Consider the following 24,290-nt stretch of genomic DNA (forward strand, 5'->3'; position numbering starts at 1 on the left):
ACAATGTTGTTTGAAGAGGTAAAACATTTTGTAAAAATCTAGTGTAATCTTTTAAAATGTTACGCTAGAAATTTTGCTTGCCAGAGTTACTTGGAGCACCCAAACAGTATCAGTCAATTCCCAATTTTTTCTCAATTCACCCCTATTGAAATAGCTGTACTGCCCCTGTTCTCCAAAACAATGTTGAAAATGCATTCAATTAACTCTTGGTTTTGTCAACGTGTAAGGTTTTCCCTTTTTAAAAAACGTGTTTCTCGGTTGGTTTTAAGTGGTGTTTTCTAACTATTTTGGTTGATCTTGAAACTTTTAGCTTTGTTTACAAGCAGCTAAAAGCTAGCTGATATCAAGCTTGCAAATATAACTCTCAATTAATAATGCTTTAGTTGCATTAATGAAAAAGAAAATTAAAGGAACTACACATTTCCTACTTTCCAGGAACTACACATTTCCTCCGCTGGCAACTACAGAATCTACGATAGATGAAATCAAAGCTACTGAGCTGCAACTTTGTCGTGCCGAGAAGGATGAAATTTTACTGTTCGAATCCCACCTGGCAGCTGCAACCAGTGGAAAATTGATTACGGAAGAGAATAGCCTCCTTATCAATCAGCTGATCAGCTTAGATCCAAGGCATCTTGCATAATCTTGTTATCTATTCAAATCTACTAGTGTTTCAAAATAAGATTGTACAGTCACAGCATTGTGTTGGTTATAGTATTCCATTCTAATGAGCAATAGATGTTGCTTTTGGAGCCGCCTCTCAATCCGTATTTCAATTTTTCATCGAATGTGCCCACGAAATCCTTTTCATATCAATCTAACAGCGTTTAACTGTCTGCAGAGGCTGCCAAAACGCTTGCATAATTCCCGTGGAAACGTGACTTTCATATTATTCCAATTCATCATTCCATCCATATTTTAGCTTTCTTCGCTTTTTCAATCAATCCACCTTTTTCTAATATTGTATAAAGATGCGTTCTCGTACTTTTAGAACGATCTTTACGTCACATGACACCCCAGTGTCTGCATTAATATCGTCTTTTTATTGAGACCTTTCTCAGCGTGTTAGCCTTTCATTTTGCGATACGAATCAAAAGAAGAAGAAATTAATTAAAGTCCCTTCAAGCAAAAATTTTAAAATTTTAAACATTGCGACCCATTATTCTGGAACAAACATTAGTTCAAAAGAATCAGCCGCTTGAAAAACTTAGAAACTATGTTTGAAGAACTTCCAATACAGTAGCAACCCGCACAAAAGAACCTGTAATTTCCTGTAGCCGGCTGAAATGACTCTCATACCTTAACAAAATGGCTCTTAACTTATTGGTGCGTTTTTGCCTGCAATTTCTCTTATGCGGGTTTTTGCTGTATAATTTTGTAGTTAAGGAAGATTCGCAAGCTCATTGTGTCTTTTATCTTTGCAGCGGTCCACCACGTCGCCCTCCGCAGACCATCATCGAGCACCTAAAGATACTCAATAAGAGTCTTGGTCTCGATTACATGTTCTGCAAAAGTCGCAGCCCCGATTTCCTTTTAGACATAATACACAGTCAGGTAAGACGATTTTCCAGAACAAGATGTCTCTCATTTTTCTGCAGCCAAAAATATAAAAATAACCGGTAATGATGTATAACATAAGTATGAGACAATTGGTCCGAAAATGTCTCATTTTTATCATTGGACTCTCCAATTGAGTTCACTGAAATTTTTGTATATATCGCACTTAGACAGAGCCTTTCTCCCAAAAGTTGCCTGTATTTCATTTCAATTTAGGCCCATTCGTTTGTATTCATTGGTACTACCATGAACTACCATGGCTATCCTCTTAGGTCATTCGCACAGATATTGCATCAGGCCATGCCTAAAAGACCCTAGCTCTGTAACCGTAAACTATTTTGTTTTCCTTATCTTCTTCATGTTTTCACTTTCAGTCATTTCCCTATGAATGGATTCTATCCACGACTTTCCTTTAATCTTCATTGACCTTCAGAATCTTTTACTTTTATCTTTACCTAGCTCAATTCAAACCTCTTCTGTTATGAGTTCTCTAAGTAATGTTGTCGATTGTAATCTTTGTTTTAATGGTTTCTTATTTAGCTACGTTTTTTATCCTATTATTTGCCAAAATGGTCTTCTTTCGACCTTTTTTCATCGTGAGCTTCTGTATATAACACTATCCTAAAAATAGTTTAGCGTTGTTAAAAATGTATTGTAATTGTAGAATTTAATGCTAATTATTTTGTTGTTAAAGGGCTCTACACAAAGCATGCCATGGCTTGCAGATTTGGTCGAATCCAGTGAAAGCTCGTTGAATGTATTACCCTCTCAATGCCTTTGTGAATTTTTGCTAATGAAGGACGAGAAAGCAAAGCATCAGAAGAAGCCCCACCATTCGCTGGACAGAAAGGTTAGAAGGAACAAATATTATGATTTAAACGTATTTTTAAGACATTTTTAAGTCATCACTTCGTCAGCTACACTCTTTCTTTTATAAGAACAATTTTATAAAAACACGAGCCTCAAAACTGGTCAAAAGTTCAGAACAAATTAAGAACAAGCTGAGGCTCCGCTACTGTAAAATGTTATTCTGAACAATGTTTCATCTCAAAAATAAGGAGTTTTTTGTCATCTAGGGGTGCTTTTTCGGTTAATTTTCAAACTTGTGGACAAGTAAAGGATGTCTCAGTCATTTTGTTCTCAAACGAGACCTGAATAGCTAGCAATATCACTGCTTACACCCTGATAATTTAAGAACAAATTAAGAACAATCCAGCCTGTTCTTAAATTAACTGGTTTTTGTAAAAAAATTGTACAATCCTAGCCAAAGATCTTCGTACACTTCACTAAATTTTTTCTCATTTTCTATCGCATCCCCTGCTCCCCTTTTGAGCAGCCGTGTTTCATGTCATGTTAAGAGGTGCGATGTTCTGCAATCGATTCATGTCAAACAGTTATGATATTCAGCAAAGCAAGAGTATGCGGTGTCGGAAACAGCTGATTTTAAAAACACCACACCCAAGCAACAAAATGCTTCAAGTACCTTCTCCAGGCAGCCAAGGACCAAGGACTTTCGTCTCTTTGTTTTCATCTGGCTGTATATTAATGATAAAACCCCGTCATCTTCATTGAATAACACCTAACTAAGATAAGCTATTCACAAATAGAACGATCTTGAAATAGATTATCATAGTTGAAGATTTATGCAAATTATGCCGAGCATGTGGTTGACAGAACTAGTAACTTTGTAGGAAATGTTTTCGCTTTGATTAACCAAATGTATAGGAACACTTTTGTGTGTGTTCTCTTTGTGTATGATTGAAAGCATTTCTGTAATTGATAAACAAAGTGCTATATCTCTAGATATGAATATAAATATAATATAAGTAAAACATAAATATGATATAACTATAAACATAGATATAAATGTTATGTAAACATAAATATATAAACAATTTATGGCCGGTACAAAATTTTAAAATGGTTTTGAAAAAAGCAAATATTTTACAACATACTAAAATCCTTTTGGTTTGACACTCCTCGGAGTATAAAAGGTTCCACAAGAACAAAATGGAAAATATATACCCGGATGCGGATCGAAGTAGGCCAATCAGAAAAACGCAAGCCCAAGACCGGTATAGTTGTCCAATCAGTACCGCGTGCCTATAGAAAAATTACCACTGGAGTCCAAGAGAGAAAATGAACTCCTTCTGTCTACACAATGACGGCTTTTTCATTTGTATGCAGATCGACCAAAACTGTTGATGGAAGGACGACCGGGATCTGCCAATTATCGGAAACATGTCGTCATTATAGAGTTTAGCACAATCTGGGTTGTCTAAAAGATGTTGACCGATGGCAGATTCACTTGTTTTAACAGTGTTTCTAGACCTACAAGATCGAGGAGGCTATTCTCTTTGAGGGGCGATTTCGTTTGTTATGTTGGAAGGAGCATGGGTTGTGTGTCCTACGTAGCCAGATGGACACTGGCACGAAAATTCATAAACAACGGAACTTTTTTGGTTGGTAGGGACGCAATCCTTTTGAATGGATGGAGTGACTCTCTTAGTGCTGTAAACAATACGAGGATTGACAGCAAAGAAAAGTTTTGTTATGGCTTGCCTGATCTGACTATCGAATCGCAAGGAAGTGTTACCAATCCATGGTGGTTTCAAATAAACTGGGCACTTTTGTGGACCAAACTTTCAAGCAGCCGAAGAACCTGAAATATATATATATATATTTATAAATATAATTAGAATTTCTGTTTACCGGTCTGTCATAAATGGCATGATGTCGTATAGAACAGGACGGTTCTAAGTTGCTGCACCGAGTTTCACACTTAATGGAATCATACGTAGATATAAATATAATTATTAATTTCGATACAAATATAACATTTTAAATATTGTCCTTCAAGCCATTTTCAAAACATAGTTTCATATAATTTGTGTCACGATTTAGGCAATCTCTTGTCTAGATGTAGTATTTGGGTACTTAGGCAAACAGCTTGTCTATCTGAGTATTTATTTCAGCAACAATATACTCTTGATAGTAGCAAAATATATGTTTCATTTCAGCTTGTGTACACAAGAGTCGTAGAACGATTACAATGGTTGCTGAAAAGCGAAGAAGCAACAAGTTTAAGCACAAGGGAAATTATGGAATACTTTTTCAGCCGGTTGCAGTCAAGCAATATGAAAGAGAGGGATAATGCTGTCAAGGCACGCATGAATTTTATTTCCTTATGTTCATTTAATTAAACGCAAATGAGGTTATTAAACGCAAGTGAGGTTATATATGAGGTTTTTGTTAAGTCATGATCGCATCATTCGTAAAATCACGTTAGAAGTTTTATCTCCGTATTGACACGATATTCCGAAAGCTGAAAATACTTTTGTTAATGTGATCTCACAACCCCTCTAATAAGCCTTTCTTGTACTTTCTTCAGGCGCTGAAAGTTATTCTTGATTTCCCCTCATCATCCAAACCAACAACCCCAATGGAAACAGATGAAACAGAAAACCGCTTCAAATACGACGATGACTTTGTGGAATATCACTGGCTACTCAAGCAAGTCCCATCTTTGCAGCACTTTAGAGTTGTTGTTCCAGCTTTGATTCTAACGATCAGACAGGTATATTTCACGGACTAGAATCAGCATCACCACTTTGTTTTCAGCTTTAAAAGTTCCCTCTTTGTGCTCTGAGTAACAGATTTTGCTGTTCCCATTACGACTATGCTATGGGTGATGATGAACTGATAAATCTTTAGATTTGCAGTGATAGTGATGTTTCATTACGAGAGAGAATGCCACGATGCCGCCTTGATTGCGTGTTTTCTCAGTAATTTTAATGCAGCTTTTCCCTTTCATGTTACTCTATAGCAAACCTAATACTAATTTCAAAGCACAATCATTCTTTTAACAGGCTATGTATCATGAAATGGCCACCATACGCCTGCAAGCCTACATTTTATTCGTTGCACAGCACATCAGCGAACTCACAAATGATGAACTTAACGAGTTGATCGAGGTTAGTTTAGATTAGGTTTTTCACTCTATAACTTCAGCATTTGATCATTCCAATAAAAAACGTGACCATGCCGATGCCAAATAGAAACAAATTCATAGTCCTAACCTTTGTTTATGAGATATTTTTTAGATAACTTCGTTCATGATGTTTTTCTCTGTAACCAACATCATATGTGTAATAAAAATTCGCGAACCAGAGTGCAGAGAAATATTCACCCCCCCCCCCCCCTCCAGACATTTTTGTCAAGCTTTCGAATCCTTCCCCGTCACACAAAGACATTAGGGCGTGGTTTGGGCCTGGCACTTCATTTCATTTATATGAAGCCCTTCAGCAATGCTGATTCTCTAGGGGCCATCTACTTAGAAAACTTACAGGAAAAGCTTTTATATGAAAAGTGAATTAACCTAACTACATTGGAATCCCGATATAACGAACTTTGACGGGAACTAGAAAATAGTTCGTTTTATCGGGAGTCAGTTAAATCGGGAGAAAACGTTTTTTTAGGTTTTTTCGCAGTACGCGCCTAAGAAACCTTCGGTGTTCATCTCCAACTTCTATGCACATTTTACTCCAAAAAACCAAACTGAATTCAAATATTACTGATGGTTAGTCATCGAAAATGAAACTCTTTATGTTCCTGTTATCATTTGGGACAAAGAGCAAAGCTGTTATCGCTTCACATCTAGCTGGCGGCTGAATGACATCTTCGATTACTTTACATTCTTATTTGTCTTCTTCTGCTTCTCCATCTGTCTCTCAATAAATATTTGTCATCGCTCATTGCCAATGTTCATATGTAAGAAGGTATTCGTTTGTTTCAATGTACTCATTCGCAGTAACTTCTGACGCAATCAACTTTCATCTCGTGTTCTGAGTCTATCCGCCAGTGCTTGAAATGTATCATCCGCATGTTTTGTCGATGACAATAATAATTTCCCCCAAGAGAAAGTGATAATGGAACATCGAAAATAAATAAATAAAAATAACAGGCGAAAAAGTTATGAAAAGTTCGTTATATCGAGGGTAATTTTGATGAAGGGAACCAATTTCTGTCCATTTTTGGAGTTTTTCTTTGGTAGCCTTAGGTCAGTTGATGTATTCCTAAGGTTCCTAGAAGTTAACTTGGATTTTTCTGTGAAAGGTTAACACTTGTTTTCCTGGCAATGTCGTCAACATAGTGTTTTGAGATGGAAGAATTATTCTTTTGAATGAACTCGATTTTCCTTGAAATTAGGACGTTTCGCAGCTGGTTACAACTAGAGGTACCCTCTTGAACAGCCTTCTCGATCCTGATTCTTCGCAAGGATTAAGAACATACGAGGCATTGTTGTGTTTGTATGCATCTGCTTTAGAAAAGTCGGTTGAAAGCAACGAATTCAGTCTGCAATGGGTAAGTCTGCACATGACTTTATTGACCTGTTTATGATACTGCTGGAATTTTAGCCTAATTCTATTTGTAGCTGTATAAAGCCGGGAACATGTCGTTGTCAGTCACGTGTCCCAAAGATTCGAAAGCGGATTGGTCAACTAACGACTAACAAACAAATTGTGCGTAATATCCAAGTACTTGGTTCCATACAGTACCAAATAGGTAGATAGATGGAAGTTGTAGCTTTTTTCCTACTGGCTAATGTCTGTGTACTTTTTTATGGGGAGTAGGGCTATGTTAAAGTAGGGCTGTTATTGTCAAAGAAGAGAAAGAAAAAACCGATTTTTAGCAATTCGCGTTAAACCAAAAATATTTAGCAGTGTGAAATGCAACTTTGTTTTCTAGACCGGGGATTGGGTTTGAAATTTGCTAAGGAGCAGCATGCACAATTATTTTACATTTTGCTTAACCATCAATTACTACGTACTTCTTCGCCCTGGTTTCCCGTTTGAATATTTTTCGAAGGAAAATTGATCAGCAGCAAAGTAAAACTGGCTGCTTTTCTAGGCTAACTTTATGAAGTCTTTTAAGACCCACTTTATTTTTCCTAGCCAATATGAATTACGAATTTTATTATCTCTTGTTTTTCATTATTGTACACTTTTCTTTGTTCAGTCTCCTGGCATGATCTTGTCGCTCTTTGAGGTACCAAAAAGCTCAGATCAGGATTCTTTTCATACCCAGTCTTTCGTTTTTGTGCCCACTTATTGACATGACAGCTTTTAATAGTTTCTGTCTATGCCATGTGGTATGGATTTAAATTCGGTGTAGAAAATTTTTGAGTTATCTTATTTGTTTTGCGTTTCAAAGTTCGAATCATAGGCACAGTTTTGGAATTTGTTTTGCAGTCAAGTGATCAAGAAAAAGTTCATGTGAGTTGGTCTTCTGAAACAATCCATGCAAACATGTCCGCTAATCTCCATGTCCGAGTGATTCATGCTTCAATTGTCCTTCTCGCTTGCAGCCCATTAAAAGGTACAATAAGCTCAACTTTGTATATTATTCGTTTTTAGTGCTCGTTAGTCGAAATCAAGAAAATGCTTAATGTTGTATAGCGTACTAGCATCTTTATTACTCATCCCAATTCTCCTTCGAGCCTTTTTTCTATTTCTATTCGGATACAGTGGACAACCTTATTGAGAAAATTAAAAAAATTCATAATTGTTCTTTCAAAATAAACTCTTGCCATATGTCGTTGTAACAGATTTGTGTAAGAGTACCAGTTTTATAAAATATTGTATTGGTCTTCATTTGTTTTTAGTTTTTCATTTTACACTTAATTCTACAGGGTTACAATCAGTGTCAGAAAACCTCTTTTACAATAAGCCTTGCAAAAAAGAAAAGAATTAAAACCCAATTACAATATATCTTAACTTGATCGTTGAAGTTATTACAATTTAATGCAAAATAGAAAATAGAAACGAAAAAGAAAACAGAAAGAAAAACGAAGACAATTATTCACAGCCTGGTAAACATGGCGGTGACAAAGTCAATGACGGCAAGAAAGATTAGAAATCGAAAACAAAATAATCCAAACAAACTATGGCTTTCATTTTATGTCGCTTCTCAGTGTTTCAGGGCATCAGGACACTTTTCAAGTCTTTGGTAGGCGGAGGAACGAAATACAACTCCCCAAAGCAACAAAACTTTGTTAAATGCCGAAGTTTTTTGTACTATTTCATTTTTATAAAATTCTTCACTTTTCAATGTTTAAGTAACTTGTTTTTGTTTTTCTCATTTCTAATAAACAGAGCCAAACTCTGACTATGGCTTTCTCTTGAACACCTGGTTTCCGGACTCAGGCAATTACGAGGTACGCTTGGCAGATACTGGAGAAGAGGCTCTGTTGTTGCAGGACTGGCTCAGAATGAAAATGGTCATATCCGGTGTCCCAAAACTTGTTGACACAGGTAGGTTTGCTTTTTTCTGGACCATATCGTCATCTGTTAAACCTATTGGTATGAAGTGGTATCAACTTAGTTTTTATCTTTCTCGTGTGATGTACAACTTGGGTTGTAGAAGTTATGAACTATTCTCTTTTTGGCACTTTTATGTTGATGTTTTATTTGAACTACATTAATTAATCTACAGTGAATTCCATGGATCGGCAGTCCCAAGTTCCAATATTCCTTCGCTGTAGCGTAAACTTCGTAGAATTACATCCAGGACTATAAAATCTCTCTGAAACGAACAGTATACTTTGTCCCAAATCTCTGGTACCAAAGTGTCTGTCAAACGGAAGTCTTTTGAAAATGGTCCTACAAATGGGTTATTTAAAGCAATGCGTAGGAATACAACTGACCATGAAACCAGCCTAGTATTCTCTATAAATTATTTCCGTGCCATAATTGATCATTTCTATTCATCTTTTGGTTAATTAATCGAGTGATCTTTTAATTACAGTAACTTTCATATTTACCTGCTCTTTTTCAATATCATGGACGAGTCCTTTGCTCTACATATAAGTCATGTAGTATTTTATTGAATTTTTTGGCACTGCTTCAAACTATTTCATCTCAATAATATTGTTGTGCTAATATCACTATTATTCTTACAGCTCTGAATGGTCTCATTCCTTCTCAACTGGTGTTGTTCATACAGACTTTTGGTTTGCCCGTACCCAGTGCTAGGTATCTGAAGGCTTTTCGTATTTCGCGAAAATATTTCAGCTCCATTTGACCAAGAGAAGTCTTTTTATTCATTCCATCGATAATATGATACATAAAGAATCACAATTACAACATACATGTCATTACAGTATATGCTACCGACTACACTAATGCCTATGACTATTTTACAACAATACGAGGGAAAAATAAGACGAGGAGCAAAAACTGTGGCTATAGTCTGGCTCAATGTTTTGCGACTTTTGTCTGTCTGAAAATATTCGCGATAGTAATGATAAAATTTGTTTTTAATGAATAATTCGCTTCATGAATATTGTCTTGCATCTAAAAAAAGATGTTAAGATACACGACTAAAGCAGAAGTCGTGTGTATAGTCCTTTTACCCGTAGGCTGTGTTGCCAACTTTATGGACCCATCTGCTTAAGCTTTTTGTCTGTCACTTTTAACAACAGTACTTCTCCAGGGACTTAAGATCTATACGTAGTAATGACCAATAGCGTGCACAAAAGTCTTAAGATTGACATTTTTCATTTCTGTATCTCATAATATTCTTTTGGTAATTAACGATTTTTGATAGTCTTTAAGTTTTTTGTAACTTCTGGATTTATTTTTAGCAAACTCCTGAGATGTCTTGATGAGGCGGCTGTCGAAGATCCAGTAGAGCTTTTTAAAGCTGTTGTCGATCGAGGTATTTAGCAGTTATTCACATCTCTTTCCATCTCCATGTTGTTAGTTTTGCATCAGTTTTTGCATTTTTCTACTTTTGCAATCTGATTCTGCTTTTGCCAGGGTCTCTAATTATGATATCATCCAAAACTTCTACTCACGCTCTGTCATCTTTGAAAGTGTAGGTGATTTAATAGACTATAAACACCTTATCACTGCTGCCTAACCCAGCCACCCAAAATTTTCTCTGCAGTTTGTTTTCTTCGTATTTCTATTAAGTTTTTTCGAAAACTCTTTATAAAATTTCAGTGATATTTTCATAATCTTTCTTATGATTGAATCTTCTCTCTTTGGTGGTTTCATGCACCACAATACGTATAAAACGTGCTCAATACTTCTTATAATTTCGCTTTGCCTTTTAGATTACCTGTATCAGCTTGTTGAAGTGCAGTGGGCACGAGGAGCAACAGGTGGTGATCAGCTCTGCGAGTTCCTTGGACAGGACGGTCCATCTAGCAAGCAAGGTACCATATCCCCCTGTGTTTAATGCATCTTCTGTTGTTGTAGATAAAATCGTGAAATATAACAATGATGCACGTTTTTTAATAGATTGTATTGAATGTTCAATTTGGATGCATTTCCTTTTTCAGAACCTTGTGATCTAGAAATGCTGGAAGAAACGATGACTCCATTCGGTGTTCATGTGAGCAGTCCAGAGTATAAGAAGGAGGAGATCAAAAGGTTTTATTTCCGTCATTAACCCGTATTTTCTGATCTTATTTCTAGCAATACACAGCCACTGCGATATCATAATAGATTTTTCTTGAGACCATTATCATAACGCTTTGATTCAGTTGAGAATTGTTTATGTTTCTTTCTTGGGCAATGTTTACTTTATTTTCGTTCACGAATAAGTCTTTATCTGTGGAAAATCAGTTTTTTTAATTCTCCATCAATCCTACATCAAGGCTTCAAGAATAAAATAATTTAAAATGTGCAAAGAAGATATTTGTTAGTTAATTGAACGATTCAAATACTAACTGCCTTTTTGATAATACTACCTTGATTTACAATATCTCTACTGTGAGCACGAGTTTCAATTAAGATATTTTATCTTGCCACCTAATCAATGCTAAACTTGCTGAGCTACTGTTTCTGAATTTTGTTCATCATAGTATATTATTATTATCAATTTCCTGTGTAATTTTATCCAGGCCAATAATTTTCAACAAAGAGTCACTGTTGCAGCTGCTGGGCAAAGTATGTCTTCACTAAATATAAAATTTCTGATATAAAAGATAAAATTTTACTTATCCCTGTATTTTGAGGCTACTGCAATCGGTTTATGTGCCAATTTTATGTGCCAAGCTTATAGCATTAACATATGTTATGTGAGTGGATTTCAGTAACATTTTGAATAGAATCAACGAACTATCACTTGTCTTTATAGCTGTTCATAGAAGAAAACATCAAAAGAGAGACAATAGACACATTTACGGAACTGAAGAAGGTGCCAGATTTGCTTCTATCTCTTATCACAAACTAACATTTTTAATTGAATGGTGTGATTTAAACAACCTTTTACTTCCATGTTTGAAACATTTTAGTTGTTTAATGACATATCTATACTAGCTTGGTATTTGAGATCCTCTAATTCTGTTGAAGATTTTGCATTAGTTATCCCCGTCACCTAGCCATGCCTAACGCGTTCTTTGGTATTCAAACATATATTGTTTTTTTTAAAAAATACATCTTTTCAGTGGAATACCAGATATTGCAAAGTTACTTCATTCCTGACGTACTACAGTGGTCTTTTTCAGGTAATTGCAGTATGCTCTGTTTCTGGCGTGAGAGACAAAACCACAACAACATCATTAATTGAAGCTCTAAGCGAGGTATGATCGTTTGACTTTTTCCGCCTAGGTGCCTTTTATTTCTTTGTCAATATCAGTCTTTTTTAGGTTTCGGGAACGGGGTCAATTTAATTAAATATCACGTAAAGATCTTGTTTCTGTTTTGTTGTGATGTGCTTTGGTTTTGTAGGTTAACTGAAAGATTTAAGAAGTGGTATCATCACAAGTTGTGTTGCGTTTTGACATGAAATTATTAGAATCAACTTCCATCAACCATTAATTAAAAAACTTGGTAAATAATGAGTAGAGAATAATAGGAGCTTAATAGAAATTGAATCCAATGCTGAAGTAGATACAGTTGTTACATTTAAAATATATTGAGACTCTGAATTTATTAGCCATCTACATCCTAGATGCTTCAGTCTGATATGAAAGACAAGTTCGTCAATGCTTTGTATGAAGACAGTCAGAAGACTTGTGCAATTCTGGGTTTGATATTAAAGTCAAAGGTAAGCCCTTTGTTTTTTGGATCTATCTTCTTTAGGAGATCTTTATCTTTGCAGCCAGCTATTTTTTTTGAAAATTGGCATTTAGTTATTTTGTGAATACCAGTCTGATTGAACGTGATAGACCAGGAGCGAGCAGACTCTTGAAACGAGTTAACGAGAAAAACAACGACGATCGTCATATGATAATGATTGTAATTAAAAAAACTCCAAATTTAGACTTTGAGGCAGTTACAAAATAATACTTTGAATAAAATAATAATAAAACTAATTGTAGTGTAATAAATCCAAGTTATTTTAGACAAGATTAAGGTTAGAAAGGAATGGTAATAATAGCAAAACAAAAACATTTTAGGCTTATATTAAAAATGATTCGGAAAAAATTACTGGATGCAACAATACCAAACGAAGCAAAAGGAAGAAAGTTTAAGGACTTTTAATGTGATACTTGACATTTTTTTTATTCGAAAAATTTATTGATATTTGTTTTAATTGAAGAGTGAAAAATCCTAAGCATAAATTTTGCTTCGTGTGTTTCATTTTTCAAAAGAACCCAAGTAACTTACACATCTTTTTGCGAATTCGTCTATGTTTGTCAGACTCTCTTCCTTTGTTTCTTTTCCTTGTCCAATTTTACAGCTCTTAAAAATCGACTTTGAATGTGTATTTTAGAGTTCAACTTTTTATTGCATATCAGTAGGGTCGAATTGTAATTTACTTAGGTAATTGTTTGATCTGATCTGAACTGATAAAATGCGATTCAAATCCTACTAGCAGTGTCTTTATGCATTGTGCATGCTTTTTAGCAATACGGAATTTCACTGCATGTTACGAAAGTTTATTTATTTATTATTTGGCATTCAGTTTCTTTTCTTAATGTGATTAATTTAGCTCGCGGGCTGTAAAAAGGCTCCTCGTAAGCAGTCTTTTCAGATTCTTGCACCAAAAGGAAACAGCATATATTACTAAGTCGTAAGTGATACTTTCAGAGAGCAAATTCCGTTCGCGAGTTTTATAAAGGGTAAGTCCCTGTTAGAAAAGGCACTTTTCCTCGGCTAGCAATGTCATTGATTATGGTTACCAGTCCCTTTCCTCGCTGCCTTTAGTCATACCATCATTAAAATTGGTTGCCCATTCGCTGCTGAGCCGCCAAAAGGCGAGCGTGCACATCAAAGGTCGAGCCTGGATTCCAATCCGCCCCCTTCACAACTTCAGTAAAGCGCTCTAATGACTCGTGGCGAGTTGGCCTCAGAAGGAAAATATTCATCGAAAGAAGACATGTCTGGATGGCTGCCCCATTCATCAAATTCATTAACAGTTTTTTCTCTTCTATAGAATAATCTCGATGAATTTTGGCAGTCGAAGTTTGTTGATGTCATCAAACAGCTGAGATGTGCACGAAATTTAGGTTAGTATATATTGGGGATATTGATAATGATATTGATGCGGTTCTAAGTTCAATTGTGACATGATATTCAAAGATACATTTATATCCTATTGAATTTTTGGCCCCTCCTTCAATGCATTCTTTCCACGGCTCATCTGCTTTTGTGCGAACAAGGGGAGGCTGTCGACATAGTTGGTGTGCGGGGGGATGACTAGTAGGATAGTCTCTTACTAATTCTTACCTTTGCAGTTGTTCTTTATTCTGTTTTTAGCAAATGCATTTCAGGGTAAGAAAATGTAGGATTTATGTATTTTCTGTAATCTTCAGACTTTTCTGTAATTTTCTGTTTTATATTTTACCATAGTTTCCCATTTATGATCTTAATACAGCCATTGAGAAAATATGCCGTCACATACCTCTTATGCCGTTACAAACTCATACCTCTTCGCATTTCCTTTGCCAGGTAACAAAGTAGACACATACCTGTCTTTGGTCATTAAAGATCTTGGCATCAAAGATAATACAGAACATGCTCCTGGTATGTCGAGCAACCAAATTACCCTTGAAAGTCTCCCGATTTTATTTCTGTTAAGCTGAATATTGATTATTCTTTTAAATTTTAAAAACAAAATAAAAAAGTCATTAAGAACACTATATATATTAAAAGGTTGCGTGATTTCAAAACTGTATATAGATACATGGTTATATGTATGGATCATATTAACTAAACTTTGCTTTTAAATGAAATAGCTAATGAAAATTTCGAAAAATTGAATTTGAAACGCCTCCCCTTTACCTAATTGAGCACTGGAAATCAAAGGAGGATTTAGTGGAAATTTCTTTTGTTGCAGGAAAAGATCTTAATGCGGCGTTAATCGATTTTCTCAAAAAGGAGAACACGAAGGTAGAACTACAGTCACTGTCTCTTCGAGTTGCCCATTTGATGTCACATGGTGTACGTAATGGAAAGTTGACTGTCCAGGACCTTGATATGGATTTGATTGTACAAGGTAACCTATGCTTAAGATACGATATCCACATTCAATGCAACGAGATTAATCACAAAAGTTTAACCAAGCCTTCAAAAATTTGTTTTTTCTTGCACAATCCCATATAAATGAAAGTTTCTCTGTAAAAATTGGTCTGTAATTTTCATTTTCTGACCAACTTGTGTCCTGGGCTTTCCTTTTCTAAAAACACTCTTGAAACCGTTGTTTTTGTTTTCTTTTACACTTCTTCAAGTTATAAAAAATTAATGTTTACCATGTCTCTTATAGCCTGTAACTTTATGCAAGAAAAGAATATGGCAGTTCTGAAGAAGTTTGTTGACGCTGTGTGCAGTTGTTTCATTGAATCTAAAAGCAATGGTTTCAGTGACGCATTCGATAATATCAAGTCTTGTGTCAAGTTTCTGGGTAAGTTGGTTTTTCCGTCCCTCATAACGATGACAAACTTCAGATGTTTGTCCTTTTTAATTGCTCATCGCTCACCATAAAATAGTTGGCTCAGTGGTATTTAAGACTTTTATATGAAAGGGCTATAGAACGTTGGAAATTTGTAGTACAGAGTTTCCCAACAGTTGCTAAACAGGTTGCCGAAAAGAGCGATGTTTGAAATATTTAAACATAGCTTTGTGTAATTTCAGACATGCATTCCATATGTTCTAGTGAATATCCAAACTTTTGGTTAACTGGCAGAAATGCTTTTAATGAACTTTTATCAATGGCGGCGTCTATCAAATCAAATATTCGTTTTGATGTTTTAGTTGAAATATACAAATATGGATCATCGTTGAGCACCGACTTTTCTCGTGGATTAATCCTGGACTGGATTGAAGTCCTTGATCCTGAAATTGTTCACGTAGACCCGCTATTACAAAGAGATTTGCTATTCATGGATAAGAAAAATGTGTCGTCTGAAAAAGGAACTGACAAAAGCAAGGCATCTGCTTCCTATCTCAGGGCATTGCTGAGCCACCAATCAAAAGACACAACACTGCTCGACTGCGTTGATTGGCTACTTTCTGTTGACGTCATTTCAAGCAGGTTCGGTTTTTTTCGTTTTCAAAATATTATATTTGAGTCTACTAGCAGTTGTAAGATGATGCAAAGGCCTGGATTAATTTATCATATGTTTAATCTATCATATATTTTATTCGATATCTATATCGTAGACTACTGAAAAATTATATTTCAAAGTTGAATTATGGTTCATAGATTTGAATACTGCCAACAGCGAAAGCTCTAAGGGTTAAAAGAATATTTTTTCCCCTTTAAAGACACTATCTCGCAAGCTTTCGACTTTTGTAATCATCTTAAATACTTAAAAACTCATATGGATGTAAAAAATTATTACAATAAAATATCCAAGCATTTTTTGGCGTCGCAGGATTAAAAATTGCTTTGAAAAATAATGTTGAGCAAAATTAAACAATGGAATGCAAATTAAATGGAAATAAATTAAGCAAAAACTACGTATCAACATGCCTGGTGTTTAACCCCCGTAAGAGTAAAACTGTCCAACTTATATTGCCAGAAGTTTTCCTGCATCCTGCTACCCTCAGTTAATTTATCACTTAATTTATGAGTAATCACTGATGAATACAAAAGTTGAAAAATTTTGCTAAACTGTTTACTTTGAGTTTATATATTATGCTTAAAAAATTTTTGCAGTAAACTTTTGAATATCTTCTAAGCAACATTTTCTAGCGGGGTATCGAATAATGCCGTCACCAGTCGATCGTATGTTGCTGAATTTTGAAAAATATATTTGATTTGTGGTTCATTAAATGCATATCGCTACGAATATTTGATAAAAGTCTTCCACGGTAATTTTGTTATGGCTTCCGTGTTTAAATTGTTGATATGGAATTATCCTGTTACAGAATAAAAGTCTCATTTTGCTTTGATTGCAGGCTGAACCCCACTGCTGCATTAGATTTGATAAGCTCAGTTGTTCGCAATCCGAAGCTGTGGCAGGGTAGGGATAGCAAGCTGAACAGCCTGGATGAAGACAAGGGGCGTCGTGTATGTATATTAGTGTTTTGCAGACAATACCCTGTTGCTGTTGCTTTTTACAGGACCACAATAAACGTACCTAACCATGAGTGTTTATCGTTTCAAAGATGTGATAAAAATTGCGATAGGGTACAATGTGAGCCTTAACCATAATATGACCTTAATATGTTGTGTTCTAACAGACACTAAACCCATTGCTCTTACAATTGGCTTTCGTTTTAGGTTTCTTATTATCAGCCTAAATGTTAGCTACAAAATATTTCGCTTAATAACATTTCCAAATTTTTTTATTCTTTCGATTTTTATGAAATCTGACCCTCACATCCAAGACTCAAATTAAGATGCATTCTTTATTGTTGTATACAGCTCGTGCTCAGCTTCAATTATTTCTCTGCAGGAAGTTTGCCCTTATCAGCATAACGAAGAATGAAATGATAATTACAGAAAACTACATTTACTGTTAGGAAAAACCTAGAGATGTCTTCTAGAAGTTTACAGAGCCATTGGGCGCTAGAAGAAGGAATGCAGTAGCTTTAGGCCGTCGTCTTTACAACATGGGAAAACAATTTGATCGTCTAGCAAACGAAGTTTTGCCCCTCCCTTCCTAAATGAGTAGCCATTTGTCTGTTATTGTGCACAGTAATATATTCATTCTCATAGCGAAGTTTTCGAAACAAGCGATAAAAATATTGAAAGTCCTCTGTTTTAAGTAAATTATATTTGAAGTCTTGCCTTCTTTCTTTGTTACAGATAAATGACGAAGTTATGCTGGATTTTTCTGTTCCACAATTGTGCAGTTTAGCAGAGTTGATATTGGCAGAAATGGAAATGCTTTTCCAGCCTTCAAAAGGTAATTTGTACTTTGATACTCGAGTCATTGTATATCTCATTCAATTGCAGATAATTTGCCGAAAAAACACGTCGTTTTGAGCATGGACTCGTTATCAAGTCAAACGAGTATCACTTGATAACGAGAGCATGCGCGAATCGTCGTGTTTTCATTTCTTTTTGGTTCTTAATTTATCCACTCACTATATTAAGGATTATCCTAATTAATGTATGTTTACAAAGAACTTGCTTCCACTAGTGTATTTAAGTCTAAATAGTACCGGATGTTATGCGAGTGATTCAGCATCAATTTTAAAATCCGAGTGCGAGAAAGGTTTGCAAGCTCGATGTGCAGTAGATTTCTTAACACCGATCGAGACTGAACAGTGTTCAATGTCTTTCACATCTGGCTTTGATACCGAATAGACCCAACATTTTCCTCTTTAAAACAGACAACAGATAAAGATATTACGATCTGTCTTGAATAACGTTCACTTGTCTGTAACGAAATATAATATTTCAGAATTTCAATTTTTCAAAAAGTACATTTTTGTATGACGTTATGAATGGAAGAAATTGTACCTTTTTAGAACATATCGAAGCGGGCCCAAGTCGCAGAACTGAAAGTGAAAAAGCAAAGTATGTTTCACAGACATAGATTGATTGTCTGCTTTAATCTATAATCTTAATTTTGCCTTTCAGGACATTCTTGTACTCTAGTAAATTGTGTAGAGATTCTGTCTGAAATTTCTGTTCATGAAATAAACGCTGTTTTTCAATAGATTTATGTAACATTCAGTTTTATGTAAACTTTGTGTGCACTCGAACGAACTCCCCTTACAATCTTAATCGCCAATATTTTGTATGTGCACATCTTGCATTGCTTTTGGTCCCACGTGATCAGCAGCTCTTCCTACCACATTAATCAGATTAAGGGTCGACTTGGAAACTGTCTCGATTTTCTGTGACAAAATTATTGAATCGGTAAGAAGAAACAGACCATATCGACAAAGAAAATTATTCAGTTCTGCATATTAGTCTTTTCAAAGTCAATCGTATATATTTCAGTTGATCGCAAGACTTTCAGCCCTGTTAGAGGGGGGGGAATGGCTATCACAGCTTTCCTTTCTTCTGGCAAATTTAATAATGGAGTGTTTGTATGTTTTGTAATGGATCTTTTTGCTGCACTGATTAAAAGATTAAAAGTAACGAGGTTTTGTTGAAATATTGAAGAAAATGTATGATTTATTGTTTCAAAGAATGAATATAGAAAATTCGAAATACTTTCCTTTGTATTTGTTTGATAAATGGCTAGTTTTTTTTGGCTGTTTGTAGGGCATCAGTTCCAGTTAATGCTGCGGTTATCAAGGTGGCGGAACAACGATTGCCTCTTATTTTGAATCATATAAAAGAATTTAATAACAAGAAGATGGAGAGGGTTGCCAATTCTATAAAGAGAAAGAAAAGGTAAATCATTATGCTTTCAAAATATTGAACAGACAAAAAGTAGACGAATTTTCAGCAGTTCCAGATTTGTTGAAACTGAAGTAACTCAAAGAGTGCATGATGCAGTAGATCCCTATGAAGAAACCTCATTTCGAAGATTTACGTTATTTCTTTACGTTCTGTTCGTTTACCAAGCTGTATTTTTATTATTTAGATTTTGATACAGCTTGAAAACACTGTTGAAACCTTCCTTGCGCGAAACTAGGAGATTTTCTGGATACTCATCTCTTTCCAAGTGGAGATTTATCTATTTAGACATAGAAAGTATCAACATCAACGTTTAAATGAATTTCTTTACATCTTGTCTAAGATTTAATTTCAAATCACCCTGGTTTTATCTTTACAGATTCTCAAAAGCAGTGGTTGGCTGTTTTCTTCACCAAATTTACTTACAACGGCCCAATTTGCTATCTATGTCAATGCACGAAATGTTGGTCAAGGAGTCAGCTGATAAGATCCTGCAAGGAGAGAGATCTTCGGTAGATTGTCACATACTCTTTTCCCGTTTTACCTTTCTTTAGTCAGCAGTTTTACCTTCCTTTCCCGAGAAGAAACTCCTTGTAAGGATCCCATCATTTTACTTACATCTCGCATAATTTCATATGAACCATGGACTTCACCATTATCCTGGCATGCCATATGCCACCCCCTCAGAATGTTTTCAAATGTAGCCTTGAGGCCGCTACGCAACACTTCCTCTAAGCTAAAGCTTTGTCCATTATATTCCTTTGTCTTATCACAACAGTCTGACCATCAGTAGCGTACCTTCTTGCATAAAAGGGACTTATAGTTTTTGAGTATTCATAATTTTGTCCCACTCTTTAGAGGCTCCCTGTATTGGCAAGATCTCAGATGCATTTCATGTAACTATCTTCCAGGACAAGCCCCCCCCCCCCCCCGCATTTCAACCCTGTTCTCACGTTATTTGTAGATCAGCCTTTGTTTCTCTTTTTATATGGCTACAAAAGCTTTCCCTTACTATATCGCATTAAGCATAAAACTCGGAGTGGCAACTAAGAGCCGGCCTGTTCTTTACGTCAAATAGCTTGTACAGCTCTGCATTAACGGCAACAAGCACTAAATGAAAGACCGGTAAACAGTAATTTTCATTAGTTTTCCCACTCATATTCATCTTAGTACAACTTGAAACTAAAAAGCAAAAGAAACAGTAAATTTGAGACAGGATCGATTTTCAGTAGTCTTGACGAGTTTTTTAACAAATGTAATACAGGACCAATTACTAAATAGAACCAATTTCATGTTAACTGATTACTGCTTATCTCTCCTTCTTAGGCTGATGATTTCTTGCACAACCTGATGGTATCAGTGGCAAATACCCAACCACTAGCGTTGTGGGATGATGAGTTCCATAACCTGGTCATGGTCTGCCGGCGAATGGCAATCAAGCATCCCTTGTTAGTTATCAGGTAAAGCTATCGAAGGTTCTCTTAGTATGTGTTGGGGAAGGGGTGTTTAAGGGTAAGGGGGTTGTTAAAAGAGGAGGGGTAATATGCTGCCATTTAGGTGCAAGTGAAAGACAATCTTAGATTAAAGGGCTCAAAAAGTTGATGAGAACAAATAGTTAGTGGCTTTATCGCAAAATATTGAGTTATTCTTTCTGATCACATTAGAAATTGTCTCTGACGCCTTCCCTCTCCTAAAATCAAATATTCCTTGTCTTTCTTCCTTCTCTTCTCATTTTCTATATTTATCTTGTCCTTCTTCTACCTTTTCTTCTCATTTTGCCTTTCTTGGTATTTTTGCCATTTCTTGTTGTTTTTATTTTGCATTTCTTCTACTTTCTTTCACTTTTAATATTCTTACTCTAATTACCTCCGTGTTTTTTTCCTCCAGTTCTTGTTTTTTCTTTTGCCTCCACCTCTTTCACTCTTCTTCTTGTTAACATTGCTTTTTATTTTACTTAACCATCCTCGCTCCCATCTACCATGCATCGAAACATTGCTCTAAGATATCAATTGTTAATGCCCAGTAGTTCTGAAATTTGTTCTAAACATATCTTTAACGCTTCTATACTTCATTTGCAGTGTCAAACACTAGAATCATAACCCTTTGTTTTGCTCTTTTAGACACCTTCCAACTTTGTTATCTGTCGTGCAAGGTCGTCATCGTATGGGTGCAACAGAATTCGCTCGCGCAAATCAACCAATGTTGTTCACACAAATTCTCTCTTTGCTGGACATACTTCGACCTTACTTATTCGTCAAGAATCCCGTACGTAATTTCTTCATTTATAAATCTGACAATTCCTTAATTTTATAAAATTTAAATGAAGCACAGAAAAACTATTGGATAATTGGTAAGAAATGTTCGTAAGAAATAAGGAATGGGGGTATAATGAACGATAGAATAATCAATGATAGAATAATCAATTGATGTAAGAGAAATAGAAAGATTTGTCTGATATTTCTTTCCTTTCCTTTTTAGGTAGCGCAAGAGGGGCTAAAGCTCTTTATTAACACTTTTATTGATCTAATTCAGGTCAGTTTGCAGTCAGCTGTATTACCGTTTGTTATTAAAATCTTGTTGGCCTTAATAACCTCGTTATGTAAAGAAAACGCTAGTCTTTTTTAACTAAGGCTATTCAGTTCTCCTGTTAAATTTAATTTGAAAATGAGAGCTTGCAATTTCGTTATCAGCTAGCGTGTAAAGTGAAAAATGCCAAATTAAGCCGGGTTTCATGTTGATTGTCTCTGGTTGCGAGACTAACGCAGTTATGAGCATCTGCAAATTTTAGCTCCCTCTTCTGGTGCGAATTCGCTGCTATTCGCTGTGAAGTTCGACTCATTTGGACTACTGAGCGATTCGTTGCCTTCACTGATTTGTCGTAGAGCTTTCGCTCAAGTCGTGCGACCAAGCGACTTAAATGGAAATCGGCCTGTACATAAGAAAATATTTCGTAATTATGAAAAAAGGCCACGCATACTACACACAAAGCCCACGCACGGCCCGCACACGGCCCACGCAAGGGGTTTGCTACCTCTTTTCTTGTTCCATAGTGAATGTTCTATTACCTTTGTAGTTTTTTTGCCAGTGGCCTTTTATGTAAAATTTATATGCATACATGTTCTAAATGTAGAAATTTGTCTGTTGATATTTCCGTAGCACAGTGGTCAATACGTTTGCAGGTAGAGCGTAATATAGCTTAGAGTTGAAGAAAATCAAATTACATGTTTAATCTCTGCAAGCCTGTTTCGTGAAGAACTCACTCTTCAGGAAATATTTCTAAATATATATATATTTAAAGACTTTGAGGTCTAAAAATAGTGATTTTTTTCAATTTTAGTCATACGCTGTGCAAGGAATCGAATTGAATGCAATCGTTACAAAATTTGTCGAATTCTTGAACAATTTTGTTGCATATGACAGCAGCTCGGCATTTTCGATTTTGTCTCAGGAATCAGCTTTTTTCAAGTAAGTAAATTGCGTTCTCATTTCGAATAGAACGCAATTTGTTTTTTTTAGTTTCCTCTCTAAACTAAACCTCTCTAAACTTTGCTTAATGTATTATTGTAGGGTACAAAAGGATTTGTTTTTGAAGAAAACTTTCTTCTCGAATGTAAAGAGTTTGTTAGTATTGCCTTAAACATGGACTCAAAAAGTAACCGTATAAATAGAAATGTAGACACCTTGGTGTAGAACAAGGCCGTTTGATGTAGCACTTTGATTGTTATGTTATAAAAAAATCTTTATGATCTTGTAGACTTGGTATCTGCACAGTATCACGGAAAATTTATAAACTTGATATCGTTTAAACATTTTTGATGAATTTTCATAATTTCACTAACGAGTTGTATGAAAACGACTTTATCCTTAACTGTGCCTACTGTCAGTGCGTCAAAAAACATGCTTCTAGCCAACAATATTCATAGGTAAAGATCTCAAATCGACCAGCTAGACAAAATTAACCCCGTTACAATTTATGCAACCGCAGTGAGATAGTTCTGCTAATCGGATGATGGCAAACGGATTGACTTTAGCCTCTGACGCAGACCCAATTCCACATGGACAAGTAGTTGTTGGGTTTGTGGCACAGGCTAAATTTATTGCAGAATCAATCGTTTTTATTGTGAAATCATTCAAAAATATTTATCATATGACCACGATTTGATATGAGAGTATAATTTGATTTTCTATCGTGTTGTGTGAACACACATTTACGATTCATGTTATTTTTCGTAGGGATCTTCTCCTTGATCACTCAGGATTCGTTGGTTTGAAGTTCCTGTGCACATTTTTATCATTTGCTGACGATAACATCGATTCAAAGCATAGGATTTTGTCAACCCCCGTCATCCCAAATTTGTCGGCACCGTGGACTGAAAGACAACTTCTTCCGTTTAGGCAGAAGCTTGCAGATCCACAAGCCACAGAAGGTTAGTATTATGTATCACAAGAAGCAACCTTTTTGTCAGAAACTTAAAAAACCTGTGAGGAATATTTTATTTTATCTAAAAATTAAGGTTGCACTTCTCCCAAATGCTACTTTTTCCCATTAACTGCAGCAATTTTCTGACATTTGTTGTAGACTGTAAAGAAAATAGCTCAAAAAAGTCACGCCCAGGACACAGACAATTACCTTCCCCTTTTGATATAGGAAATAGCAGAATATGAGCTTGACTTCTTAAAAAAGGCAAGCAGATTTTTTGACACAAACTTTATACAAGAATATTTATTATGGCCTAGTGGTTTTGGGGCTTCTATCTCGGTATACCACTCTGGAATGCTAGTTCATCGAGACACTTCGTTGAGTTCGTTCAAATATTATGTACCATTGTGTCTCTTTCAGTATGTTTTTCACAAGTTTTTCATCAGTGGTTAGGTTGTTCCATGTCACAGTATCCTAAACATTATCAGCCCGTGCATAAGTACATGAAAAGTACACATCTCCTTCCCTGTCATATTTTCAAACATAAGATGTC

General features: G+C 35.6%; 1 protein-coding gene across 1 annotated transcript in view; it reads left to right on the forward strand.

The window, feature by feature from the left end:
* Positions 1-24,290, forward strand: part of LOC135691777 (integrator complex subunit 1) — a 44,510-nt gene that overhangs the window by 17,779 nt on the left and 2,441 nt on the right. Inside the window, exons 20-51 of the mRNA XM_089112219.1 lie at positions 436-630; positions 1,425-1,554; positions 2,252-2,407; positions 4,578-4,721; positions 4,949-5,134; positions 5,427-5,531; positions 6,766-6,921; positions 7,809-7,935; positions 8,712-8,870; positions 9,518-9,590; positions 10,202-10,275; positions 10,676-10,777; positions 10,904-10,994; positions 11,468-11,513; positions 11,704-11,763; positions 12,074-12,148; positions 12,520-12,615; positions 13,948-14,020; positions 14,463-14,537; positions 14,851-15,009; positions 15,277-15,414; positions 15,765-16,044; positions 16,914-17,025; positions 17,767-17,866; positions 18,435-18,483; positions 19,180-19,311; positions 19,697-19,829; positions 20,644-20,777; positions 21,438-21,582; positions 21,796-21,849; positions 22,655-22,782; positions 23,551-23,744. Coding sequence (XP_088968345.1) covers positions 436-630; positions 1,425-1,554; positions 2,252-2,407; positions 4,578-4,721; positions 4,949-5,134; positions 5,427-5,531; positions 6,766-6,921; positions 7,809-7,935; positions 8,712-8,870; positions 9,518-9,590; positions 10,202-10,275; positions 10,676-10,777; positions 10,904-10,994; positions 11,468-11,513; positions 11,704-11,763; positions 12,074-12,148; positions 12,520-12,615; positions 13,948-14,020; positions 14,463-14,537; positions 14,851-15,009; positions 15,277-15,414; positions 15,765-16,044; positions 16,914-17,025; positions 17,767-17,866; positions 18,435-18,483; positions 19,180-19,311; positions 19,697-19,829; positions 20,644-20,777; positions 21,438-21,582; positions 21,796-21,849; positions 22,655-22,782; positions 23,551-23,744 — 3,881 coding nt within the window. The remainder of the gene's footprint in view (positions 1-435; positions 631-1,424; positions 1,555-2,251; positions 2,408-4,577; positions 4,722-4,948; positions 5,135-5,426; positions 5,532-6,765; positions 6,922-7,808; positions 7,936-8,711; positions 8,871-9,517; positions 9,591-10,201; positions 10,276-10,675; positions 10,778-10,903; positions 10,995-11,467; positions 11,514-11,703; positions 11,764-12,073; positions 12,149-12,519; positions 12,616-13,947; positions 14,021-14,462; positions 14,538-14,850; positions 15,010-15,276; positions 15,415-15,764; positions 16,045-16,913; positions 17,026-17,766; positions 17,867-18,434; positions 18,484-19,179; positions 19,312-19,696; positions 19,830-20,643; positions 20,778-21,437; positions 21,583-21,795; positions 21,850-22,654; positions 22,783-23,550; positions 23,745-24,290) is intronic.

The sequence above is a fragment of the Rhopilema esculentum genome, chromosome 13 (assembly GCF_057945365.1).
Source record: "Rhopilema esculentum isolate cy_ngs chromosome 13, ASM5794536v1, whole genome shotgun sequence".
In the NCBI taxonomy this organism is placed as follows: Eukaryota; Metazoa; Cnidaria; class Scyphozoa; order Rhizostomeae; family Rhizostomatidae; genus Rhopilema; species Rhopilema esculentum.